Below are 20429 nucleotides of genomic sequence, written 5' to 3' on the forward strand. Positions count from 1 at the left end.
GCACTTTTACTCCTATCTTATCCTCTATTTCTTGTTTTATTGCTGGTCTTATTGTGTTAGATTTATTTGATCTATTTTGTATCTCCTACCTTTTTATGTTCAGCACTTGGAGTTGCATTCAATGCATGAGCTATATAAGTAAAGTTTGATTGATTGATTGATTGATTGATTGATTGGTATGTTGTTCCGATACCATTTTTTGATACCGATACCGATACCTGACCGTGCAGTACTTGCCGATACCGAGTACCGATCCGATACCACGGCGTTTGAAAAAACAAAACAAAAAAACATGTTTTTTGAGCCGCATACTCACCTCGATGTAAAATTATTGCTAACACTTAGTCTGGCACTGCTCAAAACCTTTGTAAAACTCGTAAAGTTTTTGTAAAAAATAATAATAAATAATAATAAAAAAATATATATATACGTTTTTGTAAAGTACTCGCCGATACCAGCATTTTTGTGCGTATCGGTGGCCATGCCGATACTAGTATCGGTATCGGAACAACACTAGTATTAACAGGCCCAAAGTGTGCCAAGAAAACATTCTCCACACCATCACACCATCTGAATGAATGAGAAAGTGTACAGGTGTTCCTAATAAATGTTTGGTGAATGTATGTGTTATCTTAACTGTCACTATGAATATAAACTGAGATTAGAAATCACTGGATCTATCTATCTATCTATCTATCTATCTATCTGACCTTTCATCTGCCCATATACTACCCTCTGACCATGTTTTATGCATTGGTCCATCCTACTATCTCACCGTCTTTCAACTACAAAGCAAATATCAATCTATATATATCATCCACACCATCTGGAACTTATCTTTTCTAATTAAGACTGGCTTTTCCTCTATTATATTTCAGCTTTGATTTGTTTAACACATATATTTACAAAAACATTTGAGGAATGTGAAGTCTACAAGACAGTGAAATACAGTATTCCTCATGGGACTAGCTTGTCCACCAGTCTAGGATTTATGTTTGTGTCACAACAATGTAGAACAGTCTGGGCTCTATGTGGTATTGGTCACATACAAAAACGAGCTATTTGAAACAGAGATTGATGTTGACACCGGGCACTAAGTATCATTTGGTTAGAATGTTATAGTCATGGTGAAAGTTAAATCCAGCTCTGAGGTGATGGTCACATTATCAGTTGTGTTTTCACGGCAACGTAAAACCACAGCATAGCACACACAAAGCCTCATCTCTGTGTGTTCATTCAATCTTATTTGAAAGGCCTTGATGCAATCTGATGGAATTGTCTGATGTAAATACTGGGATGCAGTGCTGCTGTCCAGCTGTGGCTTATCCCAAGGTAATAAAAATGAAACAAATCAACCCGTAATCCCTCCTCACCATTGTTCTTGGAACCATGCAGCAAAAAAGGATCTTCTTAGCATTCTGAGTACAGTCCGCAATGAAGAATTCCTTCTTTAAACATGACATATTTGATTGTAGAGTCTGTGGCCTCACCTATTCTTTGTCATCTCCTCTTTAGGTTTCCCTGATTTTCCAGGGAGTCCTCAGCAATGGAGGTACTGCAGTGTGATGGCTGTGACTTCCGTGCTGAGTCATATGATGACCTAAAGGCGCATATCCAGGATGTCCATACAGCCTTTCTGCAACCTACGGATGTGGGAGATGGGAGTCCTTGTCAGTCCAGATCAGAGTCTCTAAACTCTCCCAACCAGACCGAGGAGGAGGAGGATGAAGAGGAGGAAGAAGAAGAGGAGCAGTCTGCTCTGAACAATGAATCTTCACAAAATGAAACCGGTAAGGGCACTGCATTGGCTGTGTTGTTTATGGGGAAGGTTTTTTTAATGTATTGTGAAACTCTTAAAATGACATGATCAAAAGGATATGTCAATGTCATAATATGACTTTTGATCATGTCATTTTAACATATTATTATTATTATTATTATTATTATTATTATTATTATTATTATGATTACTTTGACATTATGTCTGTGTATAGAGCTTTGAGCATCAAAAGTGATACAGAAAGAAATATAGTATCTATTGAGTTGCTCTATTATACCGTACACTTAATAATACCTCACTTGTGTTATAACAAAAAAAAAATCAGCTACATTTCTATGTTATTACGAAGCAGAGTAACACGTTCATTTTGACACTGGAGTAATTACAGCATTATTACACAGGTATAAGAGCAACATTATTTTGTTTTCTTCTGCTGTGTCTACTCAATCAATCATTCATTCATTGTATTACCCATAATTGTAGTTATTCATGGAAATGCTGACTGGTCATTTTGTTGTTTTTATTTCAGGCCTCCACTCCTTTGAAATGGACTCTGGGCATTTTTCCAGTACTAACCAAATGCTGAACAACCAGTCAGCAAACCAGCCTAACAAAACAGCAAACCCATTTTTCCAGTGCAAGTTCTGTGTCCTTTACTTCAGATCAAAATCTCTCTTGAGTGACCACACCAAAAAGGTGCATGGCATCATAGGGAGTGCTTCATTAAGTAGTGGGAATTCACCAGGCTCCCAGACTCCCAAACAGGCCAAGTACACCATTCTAATGCATGATAACCTTGGGAAAGTGTACTCCTGCCAATATTGCTCATATAAGTCTCCACGGAAAGCCAGGATCCTGAAACACCAAAAGATGTATCATAAAGGAAACCTGGATCCCCCAGAATCTCCTTCTGAGGCTGTTGATGAGTCTTGCTCGGCTGCGTTATCACCTGAGGAACCCAGTGAGGAACCAGAGGATGTGGTGGAGCGTAATGTTTTGGAATCCATGGTCAAACCTCTCACTAAATCCAGGGGAAACTTTACTTGTGAGTGGTGTGACTACCAGACTCTTCGTAGGGAGCGCTGGTGTGATCACATGATGAAAAAACACCGCAACATGGTGAAGATTATTTCAACCATCCAACAGCCAGAAGGGGAGGGAAGTGCTGGCTCCTCTAAATCTGATTCACCCTCCTCTCCCAGAAGCCCTCCCAACCCTAATATGGCTTCCAATGACTTAAGTGGCAATGAGGGCTCCTCTGTCAACTCCTCCGATTTCAAGGGAAATTCAGGGAATACCCCGCTCAAGACCACAGTTGGGATATCATCCTATCAGTATTCACAGATACAATCGGTAGCACCTAACAGCACAGGCTCCTCCATATTGTCTGAAAGGTCCACCTTTGTCAAGTCTGATATTTCCAACTCTGCCATTGACATGAACTCAAGCATGCTCAATGACGACTTCAGGAGCAGCTCGGATGACGAACAGGCTGACATTGATGATCCCAATTACACCGACCCCTTGTCAGCTGAGGATTCTGTTAAGCAGCTTCTGTCTGAAGAGGATAACAAAATGCTGGAGACTAAAGGGATACCATTCCGAAGATACATGAACCGGTTCCAGTGCCCCTTTTGTTCTTTCCTGACGATGCATCGGCGAAGCATATCCCGTCACATTGAGAATATACACCTGTCCGGTAAGACAACTGTGTATAAGTGTGACGAATGCCCCTTCATCTGTACCAGCCCTCTCAAGTTAGGCACACATAAGCAAAGCCACGCCTCCTCAGACTGGGACACCATGGACTTGACCAATGAAAGCCCAGACGCACAGAATGAGTCGCCAGAACTAATGAACGGAGAAAACGTCAGTTCTAAAGTAAATGGGAAAAAGTTATGTCCGATCAGTGATCTAAACCAGCAGAATCCTCACCGATGCACACTCTGCAGCTTCTCCACCACAACGCTGAAAGGGCTGCGAGTTCACCAACAACACAAGCACTCCTACTGTGACGACATGCAGGCTGCCGGCCTGGAAGGCTCCTCAAATGAGCAGCAGGACTCTGAATTGGAAACATACAGTTCTCCAAACCTTGTTAAAAAAATCCAGACTTCAATTCTTGGGCTTTCGTCCAAAAAGCACTTAACAGGAAAAACTGCGAGGAAGTCCATCAATGACTTACCTTTGGATTTATCGCCAGTCAAGAAAAGAACTAGAATTGATGAAATCGCCAACAACCTCCAGAGCAAGATTAATCAGCAGCAGGAGGATCTAGTAATTAACCTGGAGGAAGTGGATGATGAAGAGGAGGGAGAAAATAACATTGATGTGGACAAAGAGGACAATGAGAGTAAAAACCATGTCTATAGTTACTACGCACAGCATGTTTATGGGACAGAATCAGTCAATACTCAAGGGAGAGCGGGGAAAAGAAAAAGTAATCCTAAATCAAAACTAAGCTCAAGAAACATTCCCCTTGCTCTGACACTGTCTGATGATGAGGAAAATGACCCTGCTGACTCGAAAGATCTTCAAGACCACAGCAGCCAAGACAGCAGAGACACGTTCCAGGAGAACGTTGAATATTCAGAAGACACTCAGGCACGCTACTACTGCAAACACTGTGATTACCACAACAAGTCGGCACGCAGTGTTAGCACTCACTACCAGAGAATGCACCCCTACATTAAGTTTAGCTTTAGATACATCCTCGACCCAGAGGATCAGAGTGCTGTCTTCCGTTGCCTGGAGTGCTTTATTGAGTATACAAATTACAATGACCTTCATCAGCACTACATGGATCACCATCCAGAAGCAAGCAACGTGCTGAATTTCAACCAGCCAGATTTGGTGTACATGTGCCGCTTTTGCTCATACACAAGTCCAAATGTCAGAAGCTTGATGCCCCATTACCAAAGAATGCATCCAACGGTGAAAATTAACAATGCTATGATCTTCTCTAGCTATGTGGTCGAACAGCAGGGCAAGAGTGCAGAGTCTCAAACACTGAGAGAAATCTTAAACTCTGGTCCCAAGAGTTTCCCCACTTCCACCTCCACTCCCAGGTCCTCATCCAGTCCAGCTCTGAAAAGTGTCTCAAAGGCACAAGAGTCGGGCTCTGAGACAGAGGTTCTTAAAGAAACAATTGGAGGCAACGTTGTGGTCTATGACTGTGATGTATGCTCCTTTGCCAGCCCCAACATGCACTCCGTTCTGGTCCACTATCAGAAAAAGCATCCAGAGCAAAAAGCCTCATATTTTCGCATCCAGAAAACCATGAGGGTTATCTCAGTTGATAGGCCCCAGCCGTCTGGCAACTCCTCTTACAACATAAATATAGCCACCACTCCAAAGTCGCCAAGCACTGTTCAATTCAGTTCAGATGAAGAGATCTATTACTGTAAACATTGTGTGTACAGTAACCGGTCTGTTGTGGGTGTTCTGGTACATTATCAAAAGAGACATCCAGAAATAAAAGTGACAGCTAAATATATTAAGCATGCTTCACCAACCCCTGGGTTAATGAAGTTAATGGACGAGTTACAGATTGCACCTCCAAAGCAGTTTCTAAAACAGTTCAACAACAACGGACTTGATGGGTCCAGCAATTCCCACCCCAGAGGTGGTGCAGAGAAGGGAGAGGCTGAGATGCTGTTCTTCTGTCAACACTGTGACTACGGGAATCGCACTGTAAAAGGAGTGCTTATTCACTATCAGAAAAAGCATAGGGACACTAAGGCCAATGCTGATCTGGTGCGTCGACACACTGCAGTAGTACGCAGTCAACGAGAGAGAGCTCAGATGGTCCAGACTAGCAGCATCCCTGCCATGGCCCCTGCCCCCGTCGACTCAGAGAATTCTGCAACCCTTCGGTCTTTAAAGTGCAGGCACTGTTCTTATACATCTCCATATGTGTATGCTTTGAAGAAGCACCTGAAGAAGGATCATCCGACTGTGAAGGCCACAGCCATGACCATTTTACACTGGGCTTATCAAGATGGCATCCTGGAGGCTGGTTATCACTGTGAGTGGTGCATCTACTCCCATGTTGAACCAAATGGGCTGCTCCTTCATTACCAAAGACGCCACCCAGAGCACAATGTTGACTACACATACATGGCCAGCAAGCTTTGGGCTGGGCCTGATACTACTGCTGCCCAGCAAGTGGGGAACTTGGACACCAAGCACTACCGGTGCAGAGATTGTGCCTTTGAGGCTTGTTCAATCTGGGATATTACCAACCACTACCAAGCTGTCCACCCCTGGGCTGTCAAAGGGGATGAGTCTGTACTACTGGACATCATCAAAGGAAATCGTTCTCAAGACAAACTACACCCCGCAATGGCTAAAGGTCACACATCCTTACATTTTCATCAGACTGTTCATGATGAGGGAACACTGGATACCATCCCACCTCAAGAGCACCACCCCCGTCTCTCCCTATCAAGTAGCTCTATCTCAAACAACCCGTACCAGTGCACTGTATGTCTCTCTGAATATAATAGCCTCCATGGCCTCCTGACGCACTATGGCAAGAAACATCCCGGCATGAAAGTCAAGGCTGCAGACTTTGCACAGGAAGCTGACATCAATCCTAGTTCAGTATATAAGTGCCGGCACTGTCCATATGTGAACTCTCGCATTCATGGAGTTCTCACTCACTATCAGAAGAGGCATCCATTGGTGAAAGTCACGGCTGAGGACTTTGCAGATGACATAGAGCAGGTCAAAGACCCTAATGAAGGGGATGACAAGTGCAAAACCCAAAGACAGGGTTATGGCGCGTACAGATGCAAAATGTGTCCATATACTCATGGAACATTGGAGAAACTGAAAATTCACTATGAAAAATATCACAATCAACCAGCCTCAGATATGTTCACATCTGCCCTCGCACACTTGTCAGTAAGTAACGATGAGCCAGTTGCTGAATGCAGTGCGACAATTGTATCAGAGGTTCAGGAGGTCAGTGAATTTGATCGTGCTCTCTCCCAGTTCCCCATCAACAAAGGAGAGACGCATGCTGTGTTTAGGTGTCAACTCTGCAAGTACTTCTGCTCCACCAGAAAAGGTATAGCTCGACACTACCGCATCAAGCACAACAATGTTAGAGCACAGCCAGAAGGCAAGAACAATGTATTCAAGTGTGCTCTGTGTGCATACACAAATCCCATTCGCAAAGGCCTGGCTGCACATTACCAAAAGCGCCACGACATTGATGCCTATTATACACATTGCTTGGCATCATCAAAGACCATGACTGAAAAGCCTGACAAATTGGTAGTGCCAGTGTCATCAGAAGCTGATGGGTCAGAGCTGAGTGAAGAGCTGAAACTGGCCGTAGAAAGAAGGAAGTGCTCACTCTGCGCCTTCCAGGCCTTCAGCAGGAAGAGTATTGTCTCACACTATATCAAACGTCATCCAGGAGTCTTCCCCAAGAAGCAACACTCTAGCAAGCTCGGACGCTACTTTACTGTGGTCTACGCCAAAGAACCTGATACGACCGCTGTCGAAGAGGAAAAGGAAGTGGTGGAGTCTCAACTGGAACCTGAGCCCGAGGGAGAGGTGGAGTGGCTACCATTCAAGTGTCTAAAATGCTTCAGGCTGTCTTTCAGCACGACTGAGTTGCTCTCCATGCACTACAATGACGACCATAACAAGGAGCTGAAACGGGACTTTGTGATCCATCCGAGCACTGCTGAGGACGGGATGGAGCTCTACCAGTGTGCCCATTGTGAGCTGAAGTTTTTGGCCCTCCTTGACCTCAGCAAGCACCTGATGAACCATAATGAAGAGTTCCAGAAACGGGCGATGCGTCAGGAGAGGAGGCGACAGCTCTTGAGCAAGCAGAAAGCAGCTGAGCCACCAGAGACCAAGCCTGAGAAGGTGAGTGCAAGGACACAGTTTGGTCACACATTACATGAAGTTGCCCCTATACCTATATTATATTTACTATAATCATATTATATACATATCTTATTATAATAAATGACTGTTTCTCATGGACTATGTAATAACAATTTTGATACCACACTTATTAGAAGTTATGACAAGGTGAAGAGGCAATATAACAAACTTTTATGGTGAATGTAACTTTGACATGTTTTCCTAATTGTGCATGATAATGGACATCAGCTATATTTCATAGTGATGGAACAAGTGAAAGGAAGCTTTTTTGATAACTAGAATGAATTTTGTTAGCAGGAGACCCCTGCAGACAAAGCACCAATTGGCTTCAGGTGTAACTTTTGTGCGGAGATCCACCCCACCCTCAGAGCCATCTGCAACCACTTGAGGAAACACGTCCAGTATGGGGAGGTCAAGGAGGGCCATGTCAAGGTAAACTATTTAATTCGTTTAGAGGTCAATATGAATTGTTACATTTTTTGTCCATCATGCATTTTGATAAACAGTGCCCAGCGAAGGTATTTGGACAGTCAAGGATTTTCTTTCATGTTTTGGCTCTATATTACAAAAGTTTTAATATGAGGATTTAATGTGAGGTTAAAGTAGATAGCAGTTACTTGAGTATTTGTATAGAGAATTGTTTGACCATTTAGAAACAACAACACTTTTTATACATAGTCCTAATATTTCAAGGCACTGGAAGTATTTAGACAGATTAATATTATGTCCAAATTTAGCAGAACATGTTAAGTATTTGGTCGCAAATCCTTTGCATGCAATAACTTCCTGAAGTGTGCGACCTATTGACCCCAGAAGATGCTGGATATCTTCTCTGGTGATACTCTGCCAGGCCTATACAGTTGTTTGTTTTGAGGATGTTCTGCCTTAAGTCTCATCTTCAGCAAATGAAATGCATCTTCCGTTGGATTTAAGTCTGGAGATTGACTTGGCCAGTCAAGAGCTTTCCACTTTTTTGCCCTGAAGAACTCCATAGTTGCAATGACAGTATGTTTGGAGTCATTGTCTTGCTGTATGATGAAGCACCTTCCACTGTTTTTTGAGCAGACAAGATGTTTCTGTACACTTCAGAATTCATTCTGCTGCAGTTGTCAACAGTCACGTCAGCCATGTTAGCCAGTTGCCAAACAGATCTTGAAAACCTTTGTCTTTTTCAACATATTTCAACATATGGACATTTGAGCTTCATTTTAACAATATTGAGAGATAGAGGTAATATAACTAAAGTGCACCACATCAGGTACAAATGATTACAACATTGTTAGAGAGGATTTTGGAGGAGCCTGTCTTATTTAAACCTCAAACATTTAGTTTTATTTTGCTCTTGATTGTTGAAGTGAGTGGTATCACCATGGCGAGATCAAAAGAGCTATCTGAGGAAGACAGAAAGAAGGTTGTAGATGTGTATGAGTCTGTGAAGGGATTTTAAAAGATCTCCAATAAATTAGAAGCCATTCCACTGTCCAGCAAATAATTTAGAAGTGGAGAACAAAAACAACTGCCAACATGGCCAACATGGCCAGGTCTGCAACAATCCTAAAATGTCATCACGGGACCTACAGGTAGCTCTTGCCACAGTTGCACAGTACATGCAACTACGATCAGAAAGAGACCCCACAAGTTTGATTTTCAAGGAGGAAACCCTTGCTGTAAAAAAAACATCAGGGCAAGACTTAAGTTTATCAGAGAACACCCAGACAAACACCAGGTCTTCTGGAACAATGTGGTTTGGACAGATGAATCCAAAGTTAAATGATTTGGGCACAGTAACAGAAGACATGTTTGGTGCAAACCAAAGAGAGCATTTGAACACAAGAACGGTGAAGCAGTGGGGTGGAAATGTCATGGTTTAAGGCTGCTTGGATGCAGCAGGGCCTGGCCAGCGCACCATCATAGAATCCACTAAGAATTTTTTATTGTATCAAAGGGTGCTTGAGGAAAATGTGAGACCATCTGTCCAAAAATTTAAGCTGAAGCGGATGTGGACCATGCAACATGACAATGACCTAAAACATTCCAGTAAATCCACCAAGGAATGGCTCAAAAGAAAGAAACGGAGAGTTCTGGAATGGCAAAGCCCGAATCTTAAACCTATTGAGATGCTGTGGGGTGATTTGAAACAGGCTGTACATGCAAGACACCCCTCAAACATCACACAGCTGAAGGAATTCTGAATGGAGGAGTGGGAAAAACATTCTCCCAGGCGATGTCGGAGACTGGTAGACAGTTATAGGAAACGTCCAATTGAGCCAAAGCGGGCAATACCAGCTATTAGGGCATAGGGTGTTCTAACTTTTTCCCAAGTATGAATTGGCATCTTTGTTAATTTCTTGTTAACTAAATGATTACAAAGTTAAAATTCCATTGTTTTTGGTTCAATTACATCACCTTTATTTATAGATATTGTTTGAAAGAAGAGCAAATGACCATTGACATGTCCATATTGTGTCTTGAAAAATAACTATTCCGATTTCATGGGGTGTCCTACTTTTTTCATGTGACTGTGGGTTTGTTTATGTATGTAAATAAAAAGTGTTGTTGTTTCTTAATGGTGAAACCAATATTTCTACAAATAAAATAAAAGCTGACCATCTGTACTTTAACCTCATATTAATTGTTTGATTTCAAATCCATTTGTACTATTACGTAGAGCGCTGTATATAGAAAAGCTTTGTATTTTCACACAGCTTGAATTCAAAGGATCTCTACTCAAACTTAAAAGTAACTGCTAAAGCTAGATTCCCCAACTGTGCTCTTTAAGCCACTTTATTCTTCTTTCTTGACTTTTGCCTCCCATCGCTCAGAGGAGCACACACTGCTGAGGTCTGTTTTACTAGGGCAGGTTCTGCTTCTAGTTGTGTTTATTGCAGTGGAGGCCCCTGGGTAGACAGTCTGTCAACTTACCCTGGAGAAAACAAGTGAGGTAGTCCCATTGCATGGGGAAAAGAAACCATAACTATGAGGGCAGCGGGTAACCGTTTGGATATTAGTATTCCACTGGGGTTGCCAGGGACTTGGCAAGGGGGCACAGGCCTGAGGATTTAATGCCTTACCCAAAATGGAAGCCAAATTAAGGCCTTGTTCTTCAGGCCTCTCCAGGCGTTTCTAGACAGTAGATGGCCTGGCTGGACTTCTGTCAGATTGAGAGGGCATTTCCATAATAGTACAAACTACTGTATGTAGATCAGAAAATGGGATATCTCAGTTATTTTGCCCCCGGTCCAAGTAAAAGTTTCAAATATGGAAGAAGAAATAATGATGAAAGCTAATTATGCTATCTTGTTTTTGTTCCAGTTCCGTTAACGAGTTTACATTTCTTGCCATGTATGCTGTGGCTATCCCCTAAGAATAACACGCCCAGTTGATGAGAATAGGCTGACGATGCAAGGCTGGCAAACTCTGTGTACGACACATCTTATTTATGGTCTTATTTAGTGCAGGGTCAGGTCCTTTTTGTCGAAATAGGGAGCTTCCTGTCGGCCATAAAAAGCCAGCTTTGCTGTCTGTGAGAGGCACAGGAACCACTTTGTGCTTCTTCTGATCCAGGAAGTGGTCGGGGGCCTCTTCAAGGCTAATGTCCACCTAATCAACTGCAGTTAGAGAGCAATATTTCCTATGGCTAGTAATGAGGCAGCCTGTTCATACAGTAAATAGATTAAGAGACCGTCTCAGATTAAGAGACCCTGGCCCGTTTAGTTTTGTAGTAATTCTTCATATACAGTAGCTCTATTGTATGTGCTGGCTTTACTGTATTGTCTTGTTCCTAGATAGTTTATTCTTTTTCATGCACTATGTTCACACTGACATTTAGTTTATTCAACAACAAAAAATGGGGGGGGGGGGGGGCGGGGGGTGGAGCTATGCTATGGCTATATTGATTGAATGTGAAATCCAGAGGTCAAATAACTTGTTCAGCCATGACAGCATAACGGTCACGTCATGTTCTGGACTCATGTTCCTCCTCTCTCCTCTTGCAGCAGGAAGTGACAGAGGTGCCGCTGTCCATCCCCGCGGAGGGCATCACTAATGGTGAAGTGGAGGAGGCGGCTGCTGCCACGGAGATGCCCCCTGAGGAGATCGCGGGCCCGGAGGTCCCTGGGATCCCTCCCGTTGCCATGGATACAGCGGAGATGGTGGTGGGCACGGTGGTGGGGGGGACGTCTACGGGCCAGGTGAAGGAGAGGCTGGTGGGAGGACACCCATGCGCCCAGTGCGACCGCGTCTTCATGTCCATGCAGGGCCTGCGCTCCCATGAAAGGAGTCACTCTGCCATGGCCATGTTCAGCCGAGAGGACAAGTACAGCTGCCAGTACTGCCAGTTTGTCTCACCCTTCAGACACAAGTAAGCATAGGGGAGACTTTCTTGGTTCACTGCTTTGTTGGCCCATTGTTTTAGTTTTTTTCTTCTAAGATTGAGCGCTTTGTTTGTGAGTCGTCTCCTGCATGGGTTGATGTGTGAAGTGTTTACTTTCACTTTCAGTGTAGCTGTCTTCTGAATATGCTTTACGTCAGAATGTTATTCTAGGATGCATGTTTGTTGCCTGCAAGCTCCAGTGACACACGCAGACATTTTGATAGTGCAATTTGTCTTATCCAAAGCTGAAAGACCTCATCTTTGTTGAGCTCCCTTGTGTAATCCGACTGTACTGCATGTGCCCTGACCCAGAAAGGAAATGTGTTCCCATGCCACCCAGGAGCCTGGGATGAAAACACAGTCATATTCCCTAGATACCTCTGTGTGGTTTGCAGACTCACTCACTAGTGATTCTAGGGAGATGGTTCCACCCTAAGGCCTCTGCTCAATAGTCATTGAAAATCCTGCTTGTTGTGGGTTCTCAGAGTAAAACTTCCTGCTGGCTCCATAAAAATATTTGAAGTGTAGACTAGATTCCTCTCTCACTCTCTCTCTCTCTCTCTCTCTCTCTCTCTCTCTCTCTCTCTCTCTCTCTCTCTCTCTCTCTCTCTCTCTCTCTCTCTCTCTCTCTCTCTCTCTCTCTCTCTCTCTCTCTCTCTCTCTCACCCACGCTCCCCTTCACTGTCCCTCTATTTGTTTGTTTCTCCCCAGCCTGGACAGACATGTGCAGTCTCACCATGGCCACCACAAGCCTTTCAGATGCAAGCTCTGCCCCTTTAAATCTGCATACCTGAGTCGCCTGAAGAGCCACCTGCACAAATCACATGCAGGTAAAACACACCTCACACCTCATAGCTCTCCATGGTTAGTTACCATAGCTGAGTAGTTGGCTGTTTTCTGAATGCAAGATTTTTATACAGCTGTTTGTGGATACTAAATCAACCACCACATTGCTATTTACATAGTTGTCTCCTGTGGGAATATTTAGAATCTAGTCTCTAAATTGAATCAAATTAATATTGTGGTCTGTCCATGTTTGGTGTTATTTTTCCCTTTGGATATATGGTATTTGAAATGACTAGACTGTAGAAATTGATTCCATGGACGCAGTGAGGCATTGCTAGGGGAATAGACGTGGGAGTCAATCATTCATTTCAAACGACAATGGAGTAGAACCATTTAAAAACCAGACATGAATGTTGTCTCGGTTATGATTGGAGTGAACAAGAAATATGATCAACAATTGCCGCAGATAATCGACTCGACCAGATCCATTTAGAATTTGATTACATTTCCAAGAGGTAACCTGACATTGTCTGGTTTTCATTGTCAAAACAGCATGTCTCTTCTGTCGTACATTGTATCTCAGCAGAGGCTTTGCTTCGGGGGTTTGATCGAAGCCTGTGTAGATCTTGTGTTTGCTGTGGAATCCATAGCCTCTGGCATGTGAATGCTGGTTCTCTCGATAAGGTGCCAAAGTCATTCAAGGGTAGAGCAGCAGAAAATGAGGGTCAGCACCCCTCTTTGAATCAAGACTGTCTGAATGCTTTTGGCTTTACAATATAGTTTCAAGGCAATCGATTTGCACTTGAATGGGTGTCATCATAGAAAGTGTCATAAAAGAAAATTGGTGACAGAGGTGCATTTTAAAGACTAGTACTGTGATGGCAGGAATGCTGTACTTTTCATAAGCCGAATGGTCCCATCACAAGGATCTGTTTCTACCTACCAGGTTCCTCCGTCTTACTTTAACAATGGAAGTGGGACCTTTTGCACTATCGTTCTAGTCTTTTAGAAGTGATGTTAGAAAAACGATGTTGCTTCCTTTGAGCTTTAACTTGGGGCTATATGAAGTTCTCTGTCATTATCATATTCAATATTATATGAATAAAGATTCATGACGTATTGATTTTGCTGTTTGTTCTCGTCACAGGCAGCGAGAACACGTATAAGTGCTTGTCCTGCCCCTTCTCCTCGATGACCATCAGCCAGCTGAAGGAACACGCTCTGGCGGACCATGGAGAGTCTCTGACCCTCCCAAAGCTGCGAGCTGCCACCCAGGCTGCCCAGAAGACCCTCAGGCTGGGCTCCGACTCTGAACTGGCCCCCCTGACCCCTGAACATGACGGTAAGAGCTCCATCTGCACTGTAGACTGGGTCTTTGACAGTTTTTGTTTTGTCATCCGCTGGACTAATGCAGTTTTGCCTAAACGAGAGCGGCAAATACCAAACTTGTTAATTAGAACCAGTGAAGGCTTAATTGATTTAGTCTGTGGAGAGACGGAGCTAGAGGGGGATGTCTGCCACACCAATATACTGTAATAGTAGGGTAAACACTGGCAAATGAACTCAAGCTCCTGTCAAGAGCTTCCTTTGAAATCACAGAATACATTTCTAGTACACTACATGTAATCTGGTTTGATGCCAGACAGACTCCAAAAATGTTATGTTTACAGCAGACTTACTACAGCAAGGCAATTCACAGGTTGAGGTTGGATTGTTTATTTGATCATGGAAAGACATAAAATGTGAAACTTGATCAAATAGGATCCATGAACACAGCAGGGTGTGTATTACTAGCTAGTTCCCAGAGAGTGTGGTTAAACTTGTGTGTCAGGTGCCGTGCCCTCTATGCGCCTGTTTTGCTCTAGAATGTTCTAGAATGTTCTTGGCAGCTTGTCACCAAGCTCCTGGCACAATGGAATCTTCCTCTAGGTGGAACACCGAACAGCATTCCGGAATGCCCCTCTGTGGTTGGCTTTGGAGGGGCATTCCGGAATGCTGTTCTGTGTTCCACCTAGAGGGAAGATTCTATTGTGAGGGCCAGAGTATATCAAATATATTTTCCTTAACCTTCATAGCCGTTTTAGTTAGGTGCAGGGTGTGTGTGTTTTTTTTTTGTTTTTTTTGCTTTGAAACTTGTCTGTTGCTTGGCTGTTGTGGTCATAAAAATGCTTATGTGAAAAGATGTGTGAGATATCTCCCCATTGGCTGGCCTCCTAAAGCCCAAGGGCTCCTTCATGGCTGCACACTGTTCAATTACACTTGGACAGTCCTGGGCCTGCTACCTCCATTTAGAGAGACAGATTACTACTTCTCCAAAGGATTTATACCGCGCATGCCATCTCATCTACATATTCTCCTCTTTTATAGAGGACATATTGCTGCTATGAATCAAGTGTGGCATTGTTCGATTCGTATGATTTTCTCAACCCTCTGCAAGGTACAAAATGCATGACATGCATTTTAAAAAGTCAAAGAAGTGTCTCTTTTTTTTTTTTTTCTTCTTTTTTTTTCGCCTGCCCTTCTGCGCTCGCTAGCACGATGCTGAATGAAGCATTTTTCACATGGAGACATCCTATTACCGGCACGGTTTTATTTATTGATGTGGTGTACTCTCAAAGTAGGACGAGTAGATGAGGTTGCACACTGATATCATACCGTAGGAAGGGGGGTCGTGGTGACAGTTACAGCTCGAGGATGCACTGAGGCACAGTAGGACTGTGGATTTGGGCTCCAGGCTGGAATATAGTAAACACACTCTGAAGTAGTAGAATAAGTAACGGGTCCTAACAAGTCAATCCACACATCCTGTATGAGCTCTCAGCAGGTGTTTTCTGTGTCCGTAAGTCGATGAAAAAGTTCTTACTCTAACTTACCTCAGGGTGAAGGTTAGTTCTGATTTGTATCCACCTTGTCCATACTCAACCTGCCTCTCTCTCTCTCTCTCTCTCTCTCTCTCTCTCTCTCTCTCTCTCTCCCTCCCTCTCTCCTTTCCCTCATCCCTCTCCCTCTGTCTCCTTTGTCCCTCACTCTCTCTCTCATCTCTCTCTCTCTCTCTCTCCCTCGTCCCTCTCTCAGACCCAGCGTACCTGGAGCCAGCAGACGTCCGGCAGCAGCTCAGCCACTATCAGCTGGCGTCCCTTGGCCAGGTGTCGTCCAGCCCGTCTGGCCCACATGTGGCTGAGGGGCGGCCCGACGGCATCCTCTCCTGCGAGTTCTGTGAGTTCAGCTCGGGCTACATGCAGAGTCTGCGCAGGCACTACAGAGACCGTCACGGGGGCAAGAAGCTCTTCAAGTGCAAAGACTGCTCCTTCTTCACCTGCAACAAGTAAGGACATAGTGAACGGTTGCTCCAGTGGCCATGTACAATGTACAGTGATTGGACAACTCGCACTTGAAATGACTGAGTGTTTGTATTACTGTAACTAGTGTATGAGTACAATACACTTAACAGTTAATAATTAAGTGCTGTAATTACTCTGTGTTACACTGTGTTTACACTATGAGTCATGGGTAGTTTTAGGCTCAGAGTTAATAAAGGTGTATCATTTAGCAAAGCAGTAGTAACAATACTAGTTACACTGTACTAACAGAAGTAATAACACGGTAATTACACAGTCAGTAATACTTTGGGAGTTTGTTCTTTCTGATGTCGTTTGACCTTAACATATTGGTGTTTCCCCCAGGTCGACCTTCACCATGCATGTGGAAGCAGGTCACACCAGTGCCATGGAGGAGGGCCCCAAAGACCTGCGCTGCCCCCTCTGTCTCTACCACACCAAATACAAGAGCAATATGATCGACCACATCGTCCTGCACCGCGGTAAAACAACACAAAATAAAGTCCCATTTATAGTCCCAATAAATGTCTCGGCAACCCCTGGAGACGTGGTTGGGCTCATCATGAGTCAATAAATATGCTGGGCTGTTGTTACTGTGACCGCAGTTTCCTTGAGGAAATATTATTAGTTCCATCAAAGCATAACAATATCATTATGTTCGCTAAACACAGTTAATGATACCGTAATTCTGTTCGCATATAGTAATTGTTATTCTCTCTCTCTCTCTCTCTCTCTCTCTCTCTCTCTCTCTCTCTCTCTCTCTCTCTCTCTCTCTCTCTCTCTCTCTCTCTCTCTCTCTCTCTCTCTCTCTCTCTCTCTCTCTCTCTCTCTCTCTCTCTCTCTCCCTCTTCCCACCCACTCCTACCCTCCTTCCCCAGAGGAGCGCGTGGCGCCCCTGGAGGTGAGCCGCTCTAAGTTGTCTCGCCACCTGCAGGGTGTGGTGTTCCGTTGCCACAAGTGCACCTTCACCTGCTCCAGCGATCAGAGTCTGCAGCAGCACATTCTCAAGCACAACCAGCTCAAGCCCTACCAGTGCCAGCTGTGCTACTACGACAGCAGCCAACTCCACCAGCTGGAGGCCCACCTCCGTGACGAGCACAAGGTCAGAAGAACTCCATGTCCCAGCATGCCCCTAGGCATGTCTGCTTTCGGGCCTACGCGTGTGGTGATGTCAGAGCCTTGTTTTTACTCAAGGGTTGGGAAATGGGAAATCCTATGTCTTTAATTTAGTTTAGCTGTCCTCGGTAGGGGCCTTGGCGAGCTTACATTTGGCAGAGTTTGAGATGGGATCTAAAGTGGGCTACTTAGTGTTTCAACCTAGTCTTTAAAGCTCAGTGGGGGGCTTTAGGCAGGACCAGATGCAAGGAAAAGTGCTCTCGTTTAACACGTTCTCAGAGATGTCACGCGTAATATTAACACTAACCAAAAAGGCTGATGCCTTCGTACAGAGGCACCATGCGATATGATCAGCTGCGCATGACAAAAGATTAGAGAACAAAACATTAGTAAAGCCCAAAGAATGAAATAAAAAGAGGAAAAGTGAGTCGTTTGAGTCGTTTCATCAAGACAGTACATACATACCTGAGGTTGGAGTGATCGCGATCCCCATTCAGTTAAAAACAAGGTGTGCTTGAACATGGATATGTAGTCGCAGTACCACGTAGATACGCAAGATAATTCACATCCCACACACATCATTTTTTAGAAGCTGCTATTCTATTCTGGGCACATCTTGCAAAGAATAGGTTTCATTTCCCTTATTCCCTTAATGGGGATAATGCATGAGATGCTGAGAGAGGGCAGATGGCATTTCATGAGGTTGAAGTATACATTAAACTTAAAAGGGCACAGACACTCCTGCGGCAGCTGAAGATGCTGCTGCTCTCTTAAAAAGTACGAAGGAAGTGACTCTGTGGTGTACCAATCACATTACCCTTTTTACCTGAATAAGATACTTGTTGCGCAGTGCTTCACATTGAATCAAGGTGTGTTAGTTATGAATGCACACGAATTGATGCAAATTCAACGACGGCAACGATAGAATGAGTATTTAGCCACCATTGTCATACTAATGTATATTCTCTTGTGTGCTGATTGGTGAGAGTCCTTCCTTCCTTGACCTTTACTGCGTACTTTTCTCACATCTGTTCTTCTTCATTTTTGGCGATTAAGGTGATCCGGAACTTTGAGTTGATGGGACAGGTCAATCTGGACCAGCTGGAGGCTGCCAATGAGAGGAGAAGCAGTATTGAGGAAGAGATGGAGAGAGAGGAGGATGGAGCCCTGCGGGAGGAAGAGGAGGGTATGGAAGAAGAACTGGAGGGCACGAAAAATGTGAAACAAGAGGAAATGGAGGAAGGGCTTGAGGAGGACGAGGAGGACGAGGAGGAGGGGGATGAAAAGCTTGCCCCAATAGGTGAAGACAAATCAGCATTATTATCAATAAGCAACAACAACCAGTGTTGTCTGTCTTTGTGTGATGTTACCAATTATTAGTGTTTAATGTGGTGTGACCAGGAGTGGTGTGACGTGTCTGTATTGTGTTTCTGATTATGATGCTCGTTCTTTATGATAATCTCTGTCCCCCAGATGTCCCCGTCCCCACCAACAACAACAGCAGCAGTGTGTCTGCTGAGAAACGCTTTCCCTGTGAGTTCTGTGGCCGCAGCTTCACCAACAGCTTGGAATGGGAGCGCCACGTCTTCCGACACGGCATGTAAGTCTCCTTCCTTTCTTCCTCTTTCATCTGCCTGTTTTCCCACAGTTAGTTCTTGTTAGTTGACGGACATTTAACCCTTTAACCCCCCCCTCCTTGTAGGACTGTTAATAGCAACGGCAGGACTGACACAAGCACTGCCCCAGCAATAGAGGCCTCCTCTTCACCTCCCATTGTTTCGTCGGCTGTTATGACGGACAGAGGATTGGACCTATCCACGAATGGCGAGGTCGAGGGAGGATATCCCTCTGACCTATCACAGAGTCACATTCTGAATGAGGAAGACAAAGAAATGCTTGAAACCAAAAATGACCTATAGGAGTGCTGTGGCCTATCGTGTCACGAACAATGAATTAGATTGGATTGATATTGGGTTGGGTGTTGTAATAGGCTGCTAAAAGAAAGAAAAAGATGGAAACAAAATTGTCAATGAATTTTCATGTTTTGGAGCATTGTTAGATTTTAAGTGTTACATATTGGAAATTCTAGGTTGTGTTACATCCTACATTTTTAAATGGCTGAAACCTTAAAATTAGTCACTGGTCCCGTAGGACAGATCGTAATATATTGGTAACCAATAGTGAATGGTACTGTAATGCAGACATTCAGGTCAAATCTTCAGTTTCTACAATGGAATTCCTAACTCATATACATGTTTTTGATCAAATTGATAAAGAAAGATGTTCAGGCATGTATTGATTCAAGCACCTTTTAACGCCTGGAAATCCAAAACAAGGCGTTGTATTTACTGTAAGAGAGAAATGAAGTATGGCATTGGTGCCCTGACCCCCCCTCCCCATAGCATCACTGTTACTGTACCACATGTTGAGAGGAAGAATGAGAGAGAGAGAATATGAGAGATGGCTTTCTTCTCAACCAGACACTCTCCACCCACACTGGTTTCAAAACATAAAAAGATTTCAGTGATTTGACCAGAATGATGGCTTACAGCTGTTTTTGCAGTTTAACCTTGTGTAAATCAACTAGAAGAATTCCTTGAGGAATAGTTGCACCTTATTTATCTATATATAAAACTATGATTTGTTTTAAAATATTGTTTTGAATATTGACCTTTGCCCCAAAGTTTATAGCTAATTGCTATGTAATTCCCTTAATATGACATGCCTTCAGCCTTAGGCATTCCCAGCACTTCAACTCTCTAGCCTACTGCTTTTATTGTTGTCCAACTTCTAACGGTCCCTCGTGACAAGGTGGGAGTCGTCACAAAATGATAACCAGCAACGTGAATCAATAAGGTTCATAATAACAGGCCATATGTTTCCTTGCTGTTTTTCTGTTTTCAATATCACAATATCAGTGAACAATATCATCACCAGTGTTGGGCAGTAACGAGTTACTAAGTAATATATTACTGTAATATTATTACTTTACCCAGTAACGAGTAATATAACGAGACTACTCTGCGAAAAAGTAATATTATACCTCGTTACTCCGCCAAATAAGGGCCTCGTTACCCGTTACAATGGCTGTTAAACGTATAATTCATGTATAGTACCGGGGTTGTTG

General features: G+C 43.6%; 1 protein-coding gene across 1 annotated transcript; it reads left to right on the forward strand.

The window, feature by feature from the left end:
* Positions 1 to 1546: 1546 nt before the first annotated feature.
* On the forward strand, positions 1547 to 19311 carry znf462 (zinc finger protein 462; the record flags this gene model as incomplete). Its single annotated transcript, XM_080527878.1, has 12 exons — positions 1547 to 1790; positions 2310 to 7669; positions 7985 to 8122; positions 11686 to 12050; positions 12774 to 12892; positions 13996 to 14190; positions 15924 to 16173; positions 16532 to 16668; positions 17065 to 17288; positions 18359 to 18602; positions 18776 to 18902; positions 19005 to 19311. 12 exons carry the CDS (start codon positions 1547 to 1549, stop codon positions 19219 to 19221), a joined length of 7620 nt encoding a protein of 2539 aa, XP_080384004.1. The 3' UTR covers positions 19222 to 19311.
* Positions 19312 to 20429: the final 1118 nt, after the last annotated feature.

The sequence above is a fragment of the Nansenia antarctica genome, assembly GCF_963989245.1.
Source record: "Nansenia antarctica genome assembly, chromosome: 4".
NCBI lineage: Eukaryota > Metazoa > Chordata > Actinopteri > Argentiniformes > Microstomatidae > Nansenia > Nansenia antarctica.